General features: G+C 43.4%; 1 protein-coding gene across 1 annotated transcript in view; it reads right to left on the bottom strand.

Annotated features, from left to right (window-relative positions):
- Positions 1-2,306: 2,306 nt before the first annotated feature.
- Positions 2,307-19,921, bottom strand: part of LOC138302100 (guanylate cyclase activator 2B-like) — a 181,442-nt gene continuing 163,827 nt past the window's right edge. Inside the window, exon 3 of the mRNA XM_069242483.1 lies at positions 2,307-2,650. Coding sequence (XP_069098584.1) covers positions 2,583-2,650 — 68 coding nt within the window. The 3' untranslated portion in view covers positions 2,307-2,582. The remainder of the gene's footprint in view (positions 2,651-19,921) is intronic.

Genomic DNA, 19,921 nt, shown 5'->3' with positions numbered 1-19,921 from the left:
TGCTGCACCCAGTGCAGCGCAGGATGCAGTAGTTAGGGAACTAGCACCAGAATTTTTGACGATAGTTCAGAGGTTTGCATGATTCACGTCAAAAATGTGGTTGCTAATCCTGCAAAGCCCATTGAGGCCCATTGAAAACAATTGCATGCCTCCTTTTAACGCCTGCTCTGAGCAGGCGTTAACAGGGCCCAAAAAAAAACGCAAAGAAATCTCTTAGATTACTTTGCTCCACTTTTTCGCCCCCCTTAATGGGGGCACACCCCCTATGCCTGGCACAAAGGGTTACAAAGTGGCGCAATGCATCCATTGCGCCAATCTCTACATTTGGCAAGGGGAAAAGGCCACCTTAGCGCCGCCTTAGCATAAAAAAAGTGATGTTAAGGCGGCACTAAAGTTGTGCAAGGCCCTTCTCAATCAGGGCCTTAATATACTGTCTAACAACTGGAGTATTTATATGATTTGCCATTGGTGAACCCTGACTAATTATCTTGATGTGCCTCTTGCACTGGGGATAATAACCCCTTAAAAACATTAGAATACAGTGAGCATGGTATTCATAGCGCTAGTCCGTCAGTGGCATAGCCTCCTCTTTCTTCTGTACAGCCAACTCCAACTACATGTGACCATCCACAATATTCATTGACCCAAACTTAAGGTCAAGAGTTGCCTTGAAGGAGATTAATGTCGAAAAGCTCGTAAATTAGCTTGGGGCTTGGTGGGCTTGTAGTTAATTATGATAGGTCCTCCACTTGCTAGGGCTTCGAGAATCTTCTTATTGTCTACCTTTTTTGTTTCAGGTTTTACCCGTAACCTTTTAAAAAATATGTTACACAAGAGTAGGTCCAAGATAATATTTTGATAAACAGACAAAGACATGTCAGCCATCTTTGCGAGCACCAAGCATCTTCTGTGTGTGTTTGCGCAATTTGTAGTCATGAATGGTGAAATATTTCTGAATTAGCAAAACACTGTAATTCACATGTGGATGGAAACGTTGCAAATTCAGCAAGTTACAATGTTTTGGCAGGCGCCATAGTGAATTTCACTCTATGCAGGTAAGATCCCAATACTTCAACCTATGCAATGTGGAAGGAGAATCTATAAAATAGGTTGTAGTAAGAATAATATAGGCAAGGTGAAAGGGCTTTCTAAGATTGATAATCGGGTGATTAAATTGCACATATTGTGCACCATTACTAGATATATTGTGCTCCTTCATAGAGTTATTTTCCTTCATCCTTGCACACTGTGTACCTGCAGACATAAAATGATTCTTTGGTGAAGCTGTCTAATGTCACTGGTCTGTGTCCATGTAAAGATAGTTATATCTGGGAAATACTGAAAATTTGCCAGCAATGCTCTCTAGAGAAAGATGCCCAGTATCCCACGCTGACATGCCGAATGATGAGTTTACTGCTGTCTTCAAGACTGAGCTATTTCAGTATACACTAACGCTTGGTGCGACATTGTGCGAAGCAGGGGAGATGGGGGTAGGAAAGGGAATTTTAAAAAATTGAAATTTACCTGCACCCTCTGTGTTCCTCTGCTCCCGCCCACTCAGTGCTCCTGTGCTTTCTCTACTCCCCACCCAATCCAGACGCTTCTCTCATGTTGCTACAAAGCATGAGAGAAGCACCAGGATTGGTCTGAGCAGGCTGAAAAGCCACTCAGTTTGGGAGTGGGAGCCCGCTCTGGTTCTCCATGCAGCTGCACAACACATCCCTTGTGGTGAGTTGTAAGTATGCATGTCAGTTTGGCCACCTTAAGATGGCTGGCCAAACTAACATGCGCACTTAGAGTGCACTGACTTCTCCTCCTCCCTCTTCTGATGCAGAAGATGCACCCGCCCTGCCCTACACTCGGCACACAGACTGACCAAGGATGCAAAAAATAAAAAGATAATACATTTTATCATCATTTTATTTTTCTGCTTTCTGCTGTCTTTCAGTAGTGGGGCAACCCTATATGCAAGTAAATCCCCCGTTCAGTTTCTGATGCTTTAATGGTGGTTAAAAATAACGTAAACAGAGGTATCAGTGTGTCTGGTGCTGCGGCAGACATATGCTATTCAATACCCGATGCAGAATATGTGCATGTGTTTTAATTTGCCTTTCCATCTCTTCACATTACCTAGAAAGTGCTTTGCATGAAATCAGTGCTGTGCACGTCAGAAAAAACACCGGAAAATGATACATCTTAAAGCATTTTAAATGGCGTCTTGCTACCTTCTCATCTCATTTGTTTAAATCAGAAATGTTCCTATTATCTGGAAAATGTGGCTTCAGAACTCAAGGACTCCCCCCACCCCTACCCATCCACGATAGACTTTCGGTTCGGTACTCCCAAAATATTATTGTAAATGATGTTATGTCCAAGCAGAACACTCCGTACTTTATCATTTGACATTTGAAAAATGCATTGTAAAGACGAGAAATATGAAAGAAGTGCATTGTAAGTGGAGCTGCTTCTGTGAATTGAAAACAGCCAATATGGTTCATTAGATGCTGAAATTTCTGTTTCCAAAGCTGGATGCTGCATGTTGTTTCCGCAGGGATTTGCATTCTTCCGGGCTCATTGCATGTTCAGAGGCAGCCAGGGCAGGCTGGGTTGGCACATAATTCACACTCATCAACCGTTTCTGCTACTTGCACTGTTAATGGTAAAAAAGGAAAACGGTTTACAGCTGACCATTTTCAACTTTGATACAGTACCTTTCAAAGAGGTACAGAACACTACAGATACTCCACAGTTAAGAAAAGCAGTAAAAACAAGAGAAATCCCACTTTTCAAGCTGTAGCTAACCCAGAATCAAAACGTCAGAAATTGCCTGATTAATTTGGGAAGAGAGTACACATATCTACTTAACTAGCACAATCTGTTTTGGTCAGAACACAGTACTAAGAGAATTTCAACTCATTTGGACGGGAGCTGTGATAGCATGCAATTCTCCAGAGCGATCAGTGTCAAATTAAAGCTGTAGCAACAAATTTAATATTACAACAATATCTCAGTAGAAAATCTCCAAACCCATTTGAAAATATAGAGCAAAAATACACCAAATGGATAAGGCAAACAATATATGTGAATGTTTCATATAAGAAGAAACAGGTTGCATTTGAAAGCGATTTAAAAGCGAATTTAGGCTGACTACTGTGAAGTGGGGTCATGTAGGCCAGCAGAGGCACATTGGGTAAACGTTTTTATCTTCTGGTTGAGATTAGTGCCTGGGCCTCTAAGCCCTTCATCGGTCAAAGCTTGAAATCAAAGCAGGCAAGAGTCTGTCAACGTTGGATATACCATCATTCAGCATCAGATGAAGAATGTTGGTTTCAGTGCCATAAGCTCTGAGTGGACAAAGTAGGATTCCATAACCTCTGCATTCCTTTCACCACTTAACTTATTTTCTTCCAGCAGTGCTCTTCTTGAAGATATTTTCTTCCCAGGTCAAAGAAGGTTCTGAGGAGTTGGTGTTGAGCCACCAGTCCTAGTCAGTCTTGTTGACCGGCCAGTAATTGGGTAAGTTCCTAGGACCATCCCTGCATACATTCACACAGTATTCCTACCTCCCTTTTCAGCATTTCTTCTCGTAATTTAGTGCAAACCTTAAAGAGTACTTCAACTCAGATGGCTTTGGACTTCTTGCAGCTGTGGAAATATTGGCCCTTCATTTAGCCCACTCACATAAGAAGTTGATTTGCCTTTCCCTCTGTCAGCGCTAGAACTGATTTTCCCTCTTGCGGTGGAAACAGAAAGCCCAGGGTGCCTTTGGAAATCAGGGGCTGTGAAAGCAGTCCTTTGTGTTGTCAACTGCTCCTGACTGGGTCCCAGATGACTAATCCGTGGTAAGAGGCCACTGCTAAAACCACTTCTGCCTTCCTGTTGGTAGAGGCCAGCCATTCTCTTTCCGGTAGAAGGTTTATTAACAAGTCAGAAAAGGATGTGACATCAATCTCTAGAACAGGACTGACAGGCAAATCTGTTCTAAACCAGTTTACCCTCAGGTAGCATAAAATTCAATTTGCTAAAGGTATCTTGCTACTTAAAGTATTACAATTCCACTTTCAGAAATTGATTCGATGTTTAAGACTAAGTAGAAAATCATTTTTTTTAATAGTTTAATAATTTCAAAGCCGAATATCAGCAAGGTATTTTATCCGCACCATGCCAGTTCCAAAAAAATGCAGCTTTCTTGCACAGTGACGTCAACCCTTTGTAATTGTTAACTCTGGGGGCATATTTTCCCCAAAATCCAATATGCCACATTCTGTATAATAAGCATCCAGCCCTGCAGGCTTACAAGCCAACTTTAGGGGTACCTAAATTCATGCAAAATGAGTTTTACTTGCCAAGTGGCACTGCAATGCTCTTAGACTGCAGCTAAAAAAGACGACGATGATCTTTGGAGCTGTATATTTTTGTCAGGTGGTGTAAATGCAAACTGCAGTTCACATAAAACAATTAAATTCCATGCTACTGGTCTTTCACCATCTCCCACGGCCTCAATGGAAAGTTAAATAAAACACTTATATGCACAGTACATGTTTTAAATGGTTACCACATATGCTTTGCCACTGTTTGCCAGTGGCATAGCAAGAAGAGTCTTAAAACTACCAAATCCAGGCAGGAAATAGTGATGGACAGTAACAAAAAAGAGGTCCTTTCATATACTAGCCTTATTGTGCTGGTAATGTAGTACTACATTCTATACTGATCAGCTAATTACTTTCAAACACACTTTCTTACTGAAATTGGAAATGCCTTATCTCAGTCCAGCTTTAAAATTCATTCCCTGTATCTTTCTTTATGCCCTTATTTCAGCTCTTCAATTCCATATGAATACCTTTTCCAGCTCCACGGTTTATTGTTCACTGTTAAGCTTCCACCAACTATATATTAACGTATAAGATCTTTTTTTGATATAATATATATATATATATTTTAAATTATATGGTAATTGAACCATAAAAACAAACAGGTAAAATATACTGTGCCTTTGGGAGGTGGGGAATTATTGTAGTAATTGTGCCAGGGCAACATGGCTGTGGGTCTCACACTTTCTGCAGGTGTACATGGTGGTCTTATTGACCCCTGGATCATATCCCTCCATGCCCCAGTGGGATAACATAAAACCCTCCTCTTTTGAGTACTAATGCCAAAATGAGTTATGAGCCTACCTCCTGAGTACAGGCCAGCCAAGGGCACTATAGCCTCTCACATTTTTTGAGACAGCATCTGGCTCTGTACACCTATCTCTACAACAGGGTGCATCATTTCATGCCAGTTGTCTACACACTAAAGGTTGAGATCTCTCTAGAGCCCTAGAGGTAGGTGATGTCACAATTGGCCACCGAATACCCTATTTTGATGGGCAATTATCAGTGTCTCTGGCCACTCTCTTCTTCCATCAACCCCAGCAAGGACATCTTGGCATGTAATTGTAGTGGTCTCCCCACCACTGTTGCTAAGACACATTCAATTTGATACCTGAATTGGACAGCCGTTCTGTGTCACATGATTTAGTATATCTCTCTCCCCGTTACAGTGATTACATCCTCGGTCTGGTTTCCTCCCACCTGCTACAAATGCACAGGTGTAAAATAAATTCTGTTGATGTATTTCAGTTAAATGAGTCATAGGCAGTCAGGGATGGTCAACCCTCTCTGAGCCATTCTGGCCTCCCTTCATTCATCATCTTGTAAGTCATCTACATCAGCCTGCCATTTGGAACTCAATGCCCCAAGGGTGTCAGGGGCATTCACTACTAGGGAGTGGTACAGCCTGAATATACTTTGTTTTCAGATGAGCTCTAGAGTTAATTTGGCCTCTAATGGGCTGTGAGTAGTGCAGCTCAGGTTCAGTTTAGAGCTCATCATATAAGTGCATGTGTTACCTGGAAAAGGCATAGCCCAACTTGGAAAGGCCTATCAAGTCCTACCACTGAAGACCACAGCTCTACTGGCACTGGTCAACCAGTCTCCTGCCCACAGTACATCACATTGGGTTCTTGTACCACTTGATGTATTTCAGTGCATATTGCACCCTCATAATGTGGTTTTATTTGCATTGGGGAGAATCTTGGTAGTATAAATGTGATGTAGGGCACCCTTGTCCCTAAGTCCTTCTAGTTCTAAATGGAATGCTGGGTCATTTATCACTATCATGTGTGCTGCCCAGTAGTATAGTTGGACATTTGTCACACCTGTCCGTCTGTCAAAAAGATGTAGGGTCCACTTAGTGAGGGATATCCTGGAGGGCCTCCTTGCCCAGAGAGAAGTCCTATATGACATTGAAGCCCATTCCTGCAAGTCCCAATCCATCTTTTCTATAGGCGTAGCGATGGGAGTGCCCCAGCATGTTTGAGGGTTCAACAAGACATGCATTCGAAGTTATTTAAATTAACTCCAATGCACATGTAGACAAGAGACAAATACATTTCTGATGGGAACCAAAACTGACTTAGCCCAGTTCACAGTTAATCCAGAGGTCATACTATAGATCTCAAGAATTTCCATGGCTCTGTCACTTGATGAAATGGGGTTATTGAGATAAAGCAGCCCATCATCTGCACAGTGTGATATACGATCCTCTGTTTCTTCCTGTCACTAAAATCCCCAGTAGAGGGCATCTCAGCATAACCATTAAGCCAATATTTCTTTGGTCATTGTGAAAAATAGGGGGCATAAGGGACACACTTGTTTGATGCCCCTTTCAATGGGGAATGGATCAGACAGAGCTCTGTTCACCCACACCAATGCCCATGGGGACTTCTATAGTCTTGACAAGAGTCATGAACTGGGACCCAAAGTTTATTTTTTAGAGGGCCTGGAAGAGGAAAGCCCAGTATATTGAGCCAAAGACCTTTCTGAAGTCTAGGAGAACCTGTGCCAAATGGTCCAGGGAGACTTAGCACCAAGCCAGAGCAATATGGGGGTGTTTAATACAGTGTCTGGTTTCCCTCCTAGGCATTAGGCTATGTTGATGCTCCTTGATCAAAGAGTGTATGACCTCTGCTCATCTTGTGACCACCATTTTGGCTAGTACCTTGGCCTCGATGTGTAGGAGAGAGATGGTCCTAAAAGAGGAACAGAGGGTTGGTGGTTTATCTTGTCAATGAATAACAACTATGTTGGCCTCATAGAGATCTTGCGGTATTCCTCCATTCACAGCTGCTTCTTGGAAGACCCTAAAAGAAGTGGGGCCCACCACCAATGGCAGTGTCTTAAAGAACTCTGCCGCCTCACCCTAAGGCAAATCAATCAGAGTCGTTTTTATTTCTTCAATCGTGCTGACCTGGTTTAATTCCCAGCTGTCCTCCCAACTTAGCTGCCTCATTAGTAGATCAGTTACTAGAGGGTTGTCCTGTTCTACCTTTGGGACTAAGTGGGTGGCATACAGATCTCTAATAATGGTAATGATAATAGGAGGCAAATGCCTCGACGATGCTGTGTGTACCAAAGATCAGGCAGCCATCCTGGTCCTAAATCGTCAGGATAGCCCCAGTGGTACGATCCCTAGACACCAGCCAGTATAACAACTTACGCGCTTTATCCCCTGATTCATAGAGCCATCCTTGGGCAGCCACGCAGAGGCCTCTCGCAGTTTCAGTAGTGATATTAGTGAGCTGTGTGCATAGTGGTTTTGCCTCCTCAAGGAAGTGAGTCTGACTCAGGTTATGCATCCTGTGGTCCAGCTAGGAATCTTAGCCTCCAGGGCAGCAGCACCACTTTCTGCCCCTAATGTGGGCAGTGGCCCCCTCCACAGCACCTTGCCAGCCTAACAACGTAAGCCCTCCAGTTCCTGAAGGGATCACACATATGTGGGGAACTGGCCGACACCAGTACTGCAGCCCCTTTGGGAAGGTCCAGCATAGAATTTAGGCCTCCTCAGTGGGCAAGAGGCACCACTGCAACATGTGTCACAAATCCCTTAAGGAGAAGGATGGGCCAACTCAGGGAAAGGCCTCTGCCACCCAGTTCCCAGTTCCTTAGGCTCAACTCAATATCTTGGATGTGCTAGTACAGGACGCCTGCTTACCAGCACACACAAGCCCAAACTGTGTCATCTATCAGTTCAGGGGCACAATCTGTCAGTCAAGGTATGGGTAGGCTTCCTGTCAGCCCACCTCTCCCCCACAGTGGAGTCAGTCTAAGTTGTGGCAACCGCCGTCTTGCAAACAGTAAGCCCAACACTCCATGGGGTATCTCTATGAGGAAGAAGCACCTCACATAGCATGGCTGGCCTCCAGCTGTATTGCAGATGTACACTGACTTCATCGAAGCAGATGTAAGTTGAGGCCCCACCATCCTTGAGGCAGCACCACAAGGGGGAGATACACCATTGCACCACACCTACTCGCCGAATTCACTCAGGTCTGGCACATCAATCACTGTGTGAAACTCAGCAGGGCTGCGTCAGTCGATCAGGTCGCCTCCCTGGCTGGGAACATTAGTCACACCAGCCAAGCCACGCAGGGCACTCTCTCCCTCCCCTCCACAAGCTGCTTGTCACCTAGTTCAGCTTGCTCTTCCAGTGCATGGCATGCTGCAGGATCTGCTCAGGCTCTACCACCACCCACCGGCTTCGTTTCTCCACACAGCCTCATCTCCGGATCAGGGAGGGAGCCCATGACCTGTCAGCTACCTCTCCTAAGGCAGTATAATTGGCATGCTCGCCCTGCCGATGCTAGGCTCCTGTCAGATAGCAGGGGTTGAGTGTGCGATTCAGTGGAGAGAACCCACAACCAGACTAGAGCATCCAAAATCCCACACACTTGTGGAGCGTATGGACACATTGTGTGGATGCCCTATTAACAGCCACAGGTTCCACTGTGCAAGACACCATAGCCATCAGCCAGACAACAACAACCAGGCTCCCATACGCCAGAAGATGGTGGCGTCTTTCTGACATGCCACACTGGTACCTCATTAACAGCCGCAGGACCTGCTTTGAGGGATGCCTTAGCCTCCTGCCAGATTACAGCATCCAAGCTTCCATATGCCAGGAGGCAGGGGTGAGCTTATTGACACGCTGTGCAGGTCCTTCATTAAAAGTCACAGAACCCACTGCGCGGAACACCATAGCTGTAGTCAGACTAAAGCATCAAGGCTCCCACATGCCAGAAGGCAGTTGGAGGTTATCAACGTTCCATAGCCACAGGACCCGCTGAACGGGATGCGCGCAGGCCATGCATGGTGCATGCCCGGTTGAAGACCGAGCCAGGAGCGGTTCCATCTTCGTCCGTCCGAGCCCGGGTAACGACTAGACGGGACGGCATAGCCCTCAGCAAGACTACAGAACCCAGGTTCCTACATACTAGGAGTTGTGATGGAGCTTACCTACGTGCTGTGTGGGTGCCTCATTAACTGCCACAGGACCTGCTGCGCAGGATGCCATTGCCCCAACCAGACTACAGCATCCAGGCTCTTACATGGCAGGAGTGGGTTGGAGCTTATAAACGTGCCATGCTGACACCTTATTAACAGCAGCAGGAACTGCTGCATGGGACATGTGTGGGGCGTGCATAGCGTGTGTCTGGCTGAAGGCCAGGCCAAAAGTGGGCCTGTTTGCACCCTTCCAAGCCCAGGTTAGACCGAAGAAGGCCCTCCCTCTAACATTGATTAATGAAGATTTGGCCGAATGGGGAAATGGAAGATAGCCTCCTCTACTGGGCTACCATTGTTGAAAGACATGTCTAAACCCACTCGGGTAAGTCCAGTATCGTATCATATTTGTCTTCTGCAGTGCGGCCTTCAATGAAGAGATCACTAATATAGAGGAAGATCTGTCTCTCTATGTGCACGCTGGACATGATATCTATAACCCTGTCCCTGATCCTCATGTCTCTCACTGTACTCACTGTGTCTTTGGATGCCTTTTGAGAATGTCCCAACATTATCTGCCATATGAGTGAACTCCATGTTAGAGGCTACCCACTGTAGTGGTGACTTTGTGCAGGTCCAGGCGGTAATTCATCAGGCTTGCCCTCTGGTAGCTCTTTCCTCTGAAAAGGCTACCTCAGATCCCTTACCTCCCATCTAGAAGAGAAACAAAACAGGGACCGGCCTGCTTCTGAAGTCAAATCACCTAAAAGTACTTTAAACAGGCATAAGTCTTTGAACAGCTCACTGGAGGCACTGGTTACCAACAAGGTTCATATCTTACTGGATAAGCTTTACCTTAAGCTTAAGTCACTGATTAAGGGACTATTAGAGTCTTATGGCAACTGCCTTGGTATTATTGTGCAGTCTGTATCAGACATTTGGGTGGAGATAAAACTGTGCACTCAAAGTCAAAGTCAGACTGATGACAGTGGGAGAGAGGTTTCTCCCTTAACTATGGAGTCCGCTCACAGTAACTTAACCAACAGGGGATGAAACCAGGGAACAGCCTGGGTTCAAGGTGATGTTGGCCAACCAGGTGGGTGTATTGTGTTAATCTCAGCTTCTGAACAATATGGCAGACGGACATGATTCTCATTATAGACCTCTTTAGTGAATGTATTTGAATTGGAATCTTCCCTTCAGAAGTGTCAGATGCTACCTATAAGGGACTCTGTTGCCTCTGGACCAGACCATCCTTCCATCCCAAGGTTAGGAGTTACCATTGATTTACCCCCTGAGGCTACTCCTTATGTGGTTGTTCCACCACTGAAGCCCAACATGTCAGAAGGTTATTTACAACTTAAAAATAAAATTATGCACTGGATCTGGTCACATTCCACTCTAGGGACTACTACCTATGATTGGATAAACATGATAAGAAGGGTGAGTTGGCTTGGGATGGACAATAAAAATGTGCCTGCAATTGCGTGGTGATAACTTTAAACAAGTTGGAGTGGAGGCCCTGTTCAGGAATCTGTAGAACTGTTTCAATTTAGGAGACCTTCATCTATACCGACTCTTCAATTGGACTATTTTTAGAGGCCTGAAGTGGTATGTGGAGCATTTTGGCAGTAAATAAATTGTTCTATAAATGCTCCCACTAGAAGCCACATGGGGCATTCCAATTGAAGATGTCTGATAGATGTGCACCTTGGAGCTCCCTGGACCTTAGTGGCTGATTCAAACCACAAGATTTACCCAGTGAAGTTAATCAGGTTCTATCCACACATAGTTCTGGTGGTCGTTCCACAAATAGATCACAACAATTTAAATTTATAGTTTGGATTATTACAAGTCCTGCGGCCAAGATTAAGGACATGAACTGGCTAACTTTTATTATTAATAACACTGCAATATGTCTTCAGGAGACGTGATGTGTCAAATTGTTTCTTTTTGAAATGGTATAAAACCTTCTTTGTTCCTGCCTTTGAGTCAAGCTGGGGCAGGGCTCGAATAGGGTTGCCAATTTTTGTTTCCTTAGCTGTCAAATGCAAGATCAGGGAGCTTTGTACATGTATTTCTATCTTACAGTCATTAAGCATTTCTCTCACTGGAGCGCCTCTGCATAAATTGACAATCTTCATATTCTGGGCTCTTTTGATAGAGCGCTAGAAGTGGAGAGTAATGTTGCTGCTAAAACAATTTTGGCAGGGGACTTTAACATACATTTGTGTGAGAATCCCCATTTAGCACCAAGGAAAACCATAATATGCATGTTCTTCGAGGGTTTATATATGGAGCACACAGGTGAAGAGATTTGTTAACTGCTATTATAAATGAGTTCAATCTTGTTTATTCTTTTGATCAAATGGTCTTTCCAGAGACCTCTTGTGTACCCCCAATTTTTACTGGTAGGGGCTGTGCCTCTATAATAGATTTCATTTTTGTTTCACCCTCCCTGTTTTTCTTAAGATTAATGACAAAAACAATTTGCAGTGCCCTTTTAGTGAATGTACCAAGTTTGCTGCTTTTTAGGCTGGCCAGAGACAGCCATAGTAGAAATGCTAGGGAACAACAAGTGGGCAACTATTAACCAGGATAGAAAACTCAGGTGGATGCATGTGGCTCCTCAGAGCTTTGAAAGGACCCCATTTTCCAGCTGTTTAAATGAGTTCTTTATTAAATATATGAATCCCCTGACAGTGAGATTTTAAGGGGCTTTCACAAGTTTTTCCCAGAAAGTGTCTGATCTTTTTAGCTTTCCGCCTGCAATTAAGGCCAAGTACGCACATAAATGCTTTGACAGAGGTTGTTCCCAGGCACATAGAAGATTAAAGTGTGCCTTGAAAACCAAGCCTAGAGACACCTCATATATAATAGCTTGCCAAATTAATTATGAGCTTGACCTCAGCAGACGTAAGAATGCAATTAGAAATGTAGCTTGGGACAATTTACTTCAAGCCAGTTGTCTGAGGAATAGCTCTATGTTCTGGAGCATTATCAACCAGCCTTTTTTGCTCCAGATGATGCTGGGTCACACTTCTATCATATTACCCTTGACAGATGGGTCTCTCACTTTGGCTGACATACAATTGTGTGGCTGTAACCCTCGATCATGAGACAATACAAACTATGGAGGGGACATGACATTTAATTCAATATTTACCATAGAAGAAATTAAAAGGGTTATGTCAGGCTTGTCTAAGAATAAGGCTCCTGGACCGTGTGGGATCCCTCCCTATTGGTATATAAGTGACATGGAAATTTGTGTCCCAGTATTAACCCTGACACTAAACGCTGCAGTCAGGGAAGGATCTCCCCTTTCCTGGGCTACTTCCTTCAGTGTGTCAGTCTTTAAAAAGGGAGATAAGGACAGTCTTCAATGCTACAGGCCAGTATTTTTAATTAGTTAATTTGTGAAGGTCCTGGGGTGGGTCCTCTTAGATAGACTGTAACATGGGCATACGAAAACAATGTACAATCAGGTCTGCAATGCGGATTCAAGCCTGGATGATCTACTATCGGTCAGTGTGTGAATCTGTATATGGTTATGAATAAATATAGAGTGGCTTACTCTGGCTCTGTTCATATGACCTTTATGGGCCTAACATCGGCCTTTGATAGAGTGAATTGTGATAAATTATGGATAAACCTTACTTTGGGGTGTGTAGGCATAGCATCTATTTCTTGAAGGATGTCCATGCTAACACTGTGACAACAGTTTGATTTACAAATTACTATAATTGCACTCAACCATTTAAAATTGGTAGGGGTGTCTGACAGGGATGCATTCTAGCGCCGTTTTTATTTATCTTACGTATAAATAGGATGCCACAGACTGGCCTCTTATAGGGCCACATTCTCTGCCAGGATTTCTCTAAACGAATAATGTAGTTTTGATGGCTAGGACTGCAAGGGGCTTGCAAAGTCCTTTGAATGCATTTTTGACATTCATGAATGAGGTGGACCTTGAAGTAAATTTTAATAAATCTTTTGTAATGGTGGCAGGATCTTGTTCAACTAAGATTAAAAGCTTCCAAGTGAGGGCCCACACCTGTTTGGGAACTTCGTTTGATTCTGAACTGTGTTGGAAACCCTTGTTAGAAGGAAAATTTAATTTGCAAGGGTCAACACAGCAGTGTTTATTTTTGCTTCTAGAGTACATAGGCTATTAAAGGCACTAGTGCAGGTACATCAGGGTAAAGGTATTTGAAAATCCCCTATAGCTGTGATATATGCGGGTATGTCAAACATAATCAACTACAGATCATTCAATATACATTTTTAGGCACCTGTAATTGTAATTGCATTTATGTAGCATTTACTACCCCTGACGAGGCGTTGAATCACTTTTCGGGGAGTAGCACGCTATTCCAGAACCCAAAATGATTAGTGGTAGATTAGTGTAGGGAAATATGAGTACAGTATTAGTATTAGTATGAGTTGATTTGAGCAGAGGATATGTGTGTTTGTTAGTAGGTTTGAATAGAATAATGGAGGGATAGAGGAGGGAAGAGTTCAGACGTGTTCATTGGGAATATATAGTAATAGGATGAGGCTTGGGATGAGTAAAGGAGAGATGGAGGCGTAAAGAGTCTGAAGAAAGGGGTTATGGAGATCGTAGTAGTAGAAGGGGTTTCAGATGAGTCAGAGGTGAGATAAATGAGGGAGAATTTAGTAGGGTTGTTTGGAAGATCATATTAAATTGAGGTTCGGGGTGAGCCAGGAGTGGCAGAGGAAGAAAGAGCATAGGCAGGCTGATTTTGGAGATCATAGTAGCAGAACGGGTTTGGGATGAGTCAGAGAGTGGGGATGGAGGATAGAGTAATAAAGGTATAGGGTGATGGGGAGACAGAGTAAAGCTTATGAGAGGAAAAAAAATGTCTTCCTCTTGTAAAGAAGGACTAAAAATAATTAATAAATAGATACATAAATACATAATAACAGAATATATGTGTAAGGAATATAGGGGGTCATTACGACCCTGGCGGTCGGCGGAGAAGCTGTGGTCTTAAAATTTTTGAAATTATGACCATGGCGGTTACCGCCATGGTCATCTGCCACTTCTCTGTTCCGACCGCTGGGCTGGAGACCAGGTTCTCCAGCCCAGCGGACGTCACAATACCGCCGGCGGTATCATGACCCGGCTGACCGCCATGGATTTCATGGGGTTTGGAACCGCCATGAAATCCATGGCAGTAAGCACTATCAGTGGCAGGGAATTCCTTCCCTGGCACTGATAGGGGTCTCCCCCACCCTCCACCCCCACCCCGAGTCCTTCCCCTACATCCCCCACCACCCCTGCCACCCCCAAAGGTGGCAGGAACCCCCTCCCCACCCCTACCCCCAACATTACATTACACATATACACCCGACACGCACACAGGCGCCACCAACACACATACCTGCACACACATCAACATACATGCCACCTGGTCCGTTGATCCCCCGGGAGGGGGCAGGATCCATGGGGGCTGCTCCACCGTCAACAGAACACCGCCACGCCGAATTACAGGACGTGATTTGGTGGGCGGTGTTCTGTTGATGTGGCGATGGAGGTGGAGCAACCTCCACTTCCCCGCCACCCGCCAGTATGGCTGCTGGCGGCTCTCCGTCTGAAAAAGGACAGAGGGCTGCCAGCAGTCATAATATGCAGAGCGGAAAACCGTCACCACTGGCGGACTTCATCACAGCGGTCCCTCGGCGGTCTTGTCAAAAGACCGCCGAGGTCAAAATGATCCCCATAATAATGTATATAATATTTGGAGATTCAAAGTTGTGTTTCATAAACACAGACTTTAAAGATTATCAATATTTGAGATTAATTTATTTGGGTACTTTTCTAGCATTATTTTATCTTTCCTCAATTATCAATGGCGAAATGCTTGGTGATAAAATAGTTAAGATAACATTTGCTCATTGTGATAGCTAAAATGAAAGCAGGATTCATAAGCATCTAACCTAACAACTTTTCTAGGAACTATGCAAAGACCTATGAATGTGTTAAGCATAGGATAATATACACATTTTTATGTATACATACACATACATTGTATACATACTTGTATATACATATATGCACACATATATATGCACACACACAGATATATACATTTAACTGTGAGTAAATATATGTTTGTTAAAAAGGCTTAAAGAATATGTCCATATTTTATTATTATGAAATAGTAATTATACATACTTATTAAAGAAATACACATATCTAGATATATACACAGAATCTGATTATAAATGTTTGCCAACACAGGCATATGTCGTCCATTGCTGTTTGGATATGATGGTTATGAAGGAAAGAGCCAACTCTTGAGTAGCCTTCTGAAGACAAGATAGTTTTCTGTGGATGTTATATTTGAGGTTAATGAATAGTTTGGCCGTTTGAACAGAGAAGGATGTACCACCTATAATCTTTTTCTTGTTTGGTGTGTTTTAAGGTGGGTGCCAATCTTAAGCGGAGGTTTCTTTGTTGAATATATTTGGTGATTTCATTCCTGATGAAAAGTGGACCTGTTCCAAGTATTGCTTTGTGGGTGATGCAAAGCAACTTGAATGTGGTTCGTCTGGCAATCGTAGTGCCTTCAAGGCTGGGGAGATGTTGGCTTGTGGTTTTACAAGTAGTAGTAGTGTCAGCCAATTTCTGAATGTGTTGTCGTTTTTTCATAGTAGATCGTGATGATCCATGGTAGAGGCCATTGAAGTAATCTAGTTTAGATAGTACAAGAGAGATAGTAGCCTGGACCTTGTGTAGAAATCCGAGGTGGGGGAAAATGCGTCACAGAGCTTTCAAGGTGACGAAGCTTGATCTTGCTAATTCGTCCACTTGTTCATTCATTGTTAACTTTGGTGTCCATGGTAATTCCAAGGCTTTTAACTTCCTTAGATACTTGTGGAGGTGGTCGGAGATCGAGGGCCAGTCGAACAGTGGGTCATAATTTTTCCAGTCGCCACATGTGAGTATTTCTGCTTTGGAGCATTCAGTTTGAGACGGCTCCACATCATCCATTGATAAACGACTCTGAGGCAACTGAATATTTATGACTTTCTAATGTCTTTGGGACATTCCAATTTAAGGAGTATTTGTGTGTTATCTGCATAGTTGTAGAATATGAGTTGAAATTAATTAATCAATTCTGGTAATGACATAATGAAGATGTTGAAAAGCATAGGTGAGATGATTGATCCTTGAAGGACCCCTGCTTTTGTGAAGTAGGGTTTGGATGAGAAAAAGAGAGAATAGATGACATTTGTTCTGTTTTGAAGGTAGGATGTGATCCAGTCTAGAGAAGTTCCTTCTATGCCGGCTTTTTGGAGTCTAAAAATGAGGGTATATTGGTGAAGAGTGTCAAAGAAGTAATGCAGCAACTCCACTGCGGTTGACTGTGCTTTTAAGATCATCTCAAATTGCGATGAGTGCAGATTCAGTGCCTCTCACTGGGCAGAATCCAGTTTGGTAGTCTGAAAGTATGGAGTAATCTTCAATGAATTGTGACATCTGAGTGAATACTGCTCTTTCTATCAGTTTGCCCAGGAAAGGTCCATTTGTAATCAGTCTGTAGTTGTTGGGGTCCTGTGGGTCCAGGTTTGTTTTCTTTAAGCAAAAACAACAAGTGATGGACGGAATGCTGAACATTGTCAAACACTCACCCCCAGTCACAGATCTGGGTTTAATCCATCGTTCTTTTTCCCACTTAGGGCGACAAAACAACAAGTGATGGACGGAATGCTGAACATTGTCAAACACTCACCCCCAGTCACAGATCTGGGTTTAATCCATTGTTCTTTTGCTCACCATGCCACCCCAGTTTGGACCCAGCCATATGCAAATCAGTCTTGACCCTGTTCCTCATGGGAACAGTCCAGCCCGAACTGCCAAGCCAGGTCCTCACTGGACCGGAAACAAGCATCCTGGGACCGGTTTCAGGGTTTAACCCCTCATCAGCCAGGCTAGCTTGAATCCAGTGGCATGGGAAGCACGGGACCCACGTCTGGGCATACCCTTCCCACTTAGGGCGACAAAGCAAAAACAACAAGTGATGGACGGAATGCTGAACATTGTCAAACACTCACCCCCAGTCACAGATCTGGGTTTAATCCATCGTTCTTTTGCTCACCATGCCACCCCAGTTTGTACCCAGCCATATGCAAATCAGTCTTGACCCTGTTCCTCATGGGAACAGTCCAGCCCGAACTGCCAAGCCAGGTCCTCACTGGACCGGAAACAAGCATCCTGGGACGGGTTTCGGGGTTTAACCCCTCATCAGCCAGGCTAGCTTGAATCCAGTGGCATGGGAAGCACGGGACCCACGTCTGGGCATACCTTTCCCACTTAGGGCGACAAAGCAAAAACAACAAGTGATGGACGGAATGCTGAACATTGTCAAACACTCACCCCCAGTCACAGATCTGGGTTTAATCCATCGTTCTTTTGCTCACCATGCCACCCCAGTTTGGACCCAGCCATATGCAAATCAGTCTTGACCCTGTTCCTCATGGGAACAGTCCAGCCCGAACTGCCAAGCCAGGTCCTCACTGAACCGGAAACAAGCATCCATTCTTTAATGACAGGTATATGTATGCCTTTTTAAGGTCTTCCGGAAACATTCCCATAGTCAAAGAATTATTGATAATTCTTCTTACAGGTGTGGCAGCAGAAGTAGTTGAAAGAATGTTCTTGAAGATGTGTGAAGGGCTGTTGGAAGGCCTGCTTGCGTTGATCAAATCCATAAATTCACTTTGTGATATTTGTCTGAAGGAGTGCAGATGCTGGATTGGCTTACTCTTTGAGGGGAATTTAGGAAACAGGTTGGTGCTGGTGGTTTTCCTTTGTTTTAAACAGGGGTCCAATGTGTCTGCCTTATTTGTGTAATGATTTGACACTTTGTCTATGAATTCTTCAGTAATGCGATGAGTTCCTTCCATGCATTTAGGTTTTCTAAAGTCGTTGAGAATATTATATAATTCTTTATCAGCAGAATTAGCATTTTGAATTCTGTCTGAGTATTACCTTTTTTTAGCATTTTTGATTGATGATTTGTACATTCTATTAAGTTTGTGTAGGTGAAGTTTGTCTTCATTGTTATTTGCTTTGAGCCAGGTTCATTGCATCCTTCTGATTTGTTGTTTTATCTTTTTCAGTTCTGCATTTCTCCAGGGTGTTGGTTTTCTTTAGTCCTGTTTAGTTTTTTTTTGAGTGGTAATAGGATACCAAACGCGTCCTGTAGCCACACAAAGTTTTGGAACAGAATTTATAGTGTCTTGATCTGTGTTGGCTGTTAGTTGTGTTTCTATGTCTTCAAAATTGAGTTTGTTCCATTGTCAATAGATGGATGTATGGTGGTCTTGGGTGTATTGGTTTGGGTGTTTTATGTTGGAAAGTTACTAAATGGTGGTGTGATCTGGAGACTGGTGTGATGCTTTCAATTGGAACTAGCTCTGAGTTTGCAAAAATGACATCTAGGATGTGTCCAGCGATGTGTATGGGATTGTGTACAATCTGATGTAGGTTTAATGTGACTAGGCCAGTGGTGATAGTTTTTGGATGTGCCATATTGGGTTTGTCAAACTAAATGTTTAGATCCCCAAGAATGCAGAGATTGGAGGATAACGTTACAAGGTTAAACTATGGATCGCTACCCGACTAGAGAAGAAACAATGCACACTCTCATTCGCGATTAAGGAATAGAAGCATCGCTGACTTTTCCAATCCAAGCTCGCTCGTGCAGCTTTATTTTTTACACAAACCAGGTACTTTGTGTAAAAGCAAGGCATCCACTGATTTCTATGGATTAAGCATCTTTCATTTTGAAATTCATAACTTTGCTTGAGTATGTTGGCTTTTTGACATTTGGTCTTGTTTAATTTAGATAAATATTGGCTATTTTATTAAATTGGTATGTCCATTTTGTAGTGTGTTCACTGTATTACTGTGTTTGTTGGTACAAATACTTTACACATTGCCTTTGAGATAAGCCTGACTGCTTGACTCAGCTACCATGGTGGTGAGAAGGGGTTGTCTTAGGAGTGTAACTCCCTTACCCTGACTAGAGAGAGGGTCTCTACTTGGACAGACTGCCAACCAGAGACCCCATTTCTAACAAATAGCTAGTTCAACTTCTATTTTGCTATGCATCTCTCAAAGTATTCCACCATTTACTGTTCAAGAACTCGGTGTGAGCTATTTCATTGATATCTTGTGGCTTTATCGTCCCCTTTGCTGGGTTAATATATGAATAAAAGCTGAAACCAAATTGAATAAGGGGATTTTGCAGGACTGTAGCTCCCTTATCCATGCTCTTTGTATTCCATGGTTTAAATACATTAAGGAGTCTTTCCAGAGCATTGAGAGGACAGAGTTATTTACTAACCCCGGAGTTATGGTGAAGGCAGATTACAAATGGGTTAAAGCACATTTCCTTTAGGTTAAGGTTATTGGGCGAGGAACAGGAGGAACTACAAATACGTACAGTTAAATTTTTCATCTTGTTGAAAACAGTCCAATCAATGGAACCTTATCTTCCATTTGTGACATACAGTACTCATAGTTTTCTGTTTGCTCGATTTAGGTTGAACCTGTTTAATCTCTTGTC

This window comes from Pleurodeles waltl, chromosome 6, assembly GCF_031143425.1.
Source record: "Pleurodeles waltl isolate 20211129_DDA chromosome 6, aPleWal1.hap1.20221129, whole genome shotgun sequence".
Classification (NCBI taxonomy): Eukaryota; Metazoa; Chordata; class Amphibia; order Caudata; family Salamandridae; genus Pleurodeles; species Pleurodeles waltl.
This window is presented reverse-complemented; position numbering and strand designations above follow the sequence as displayed.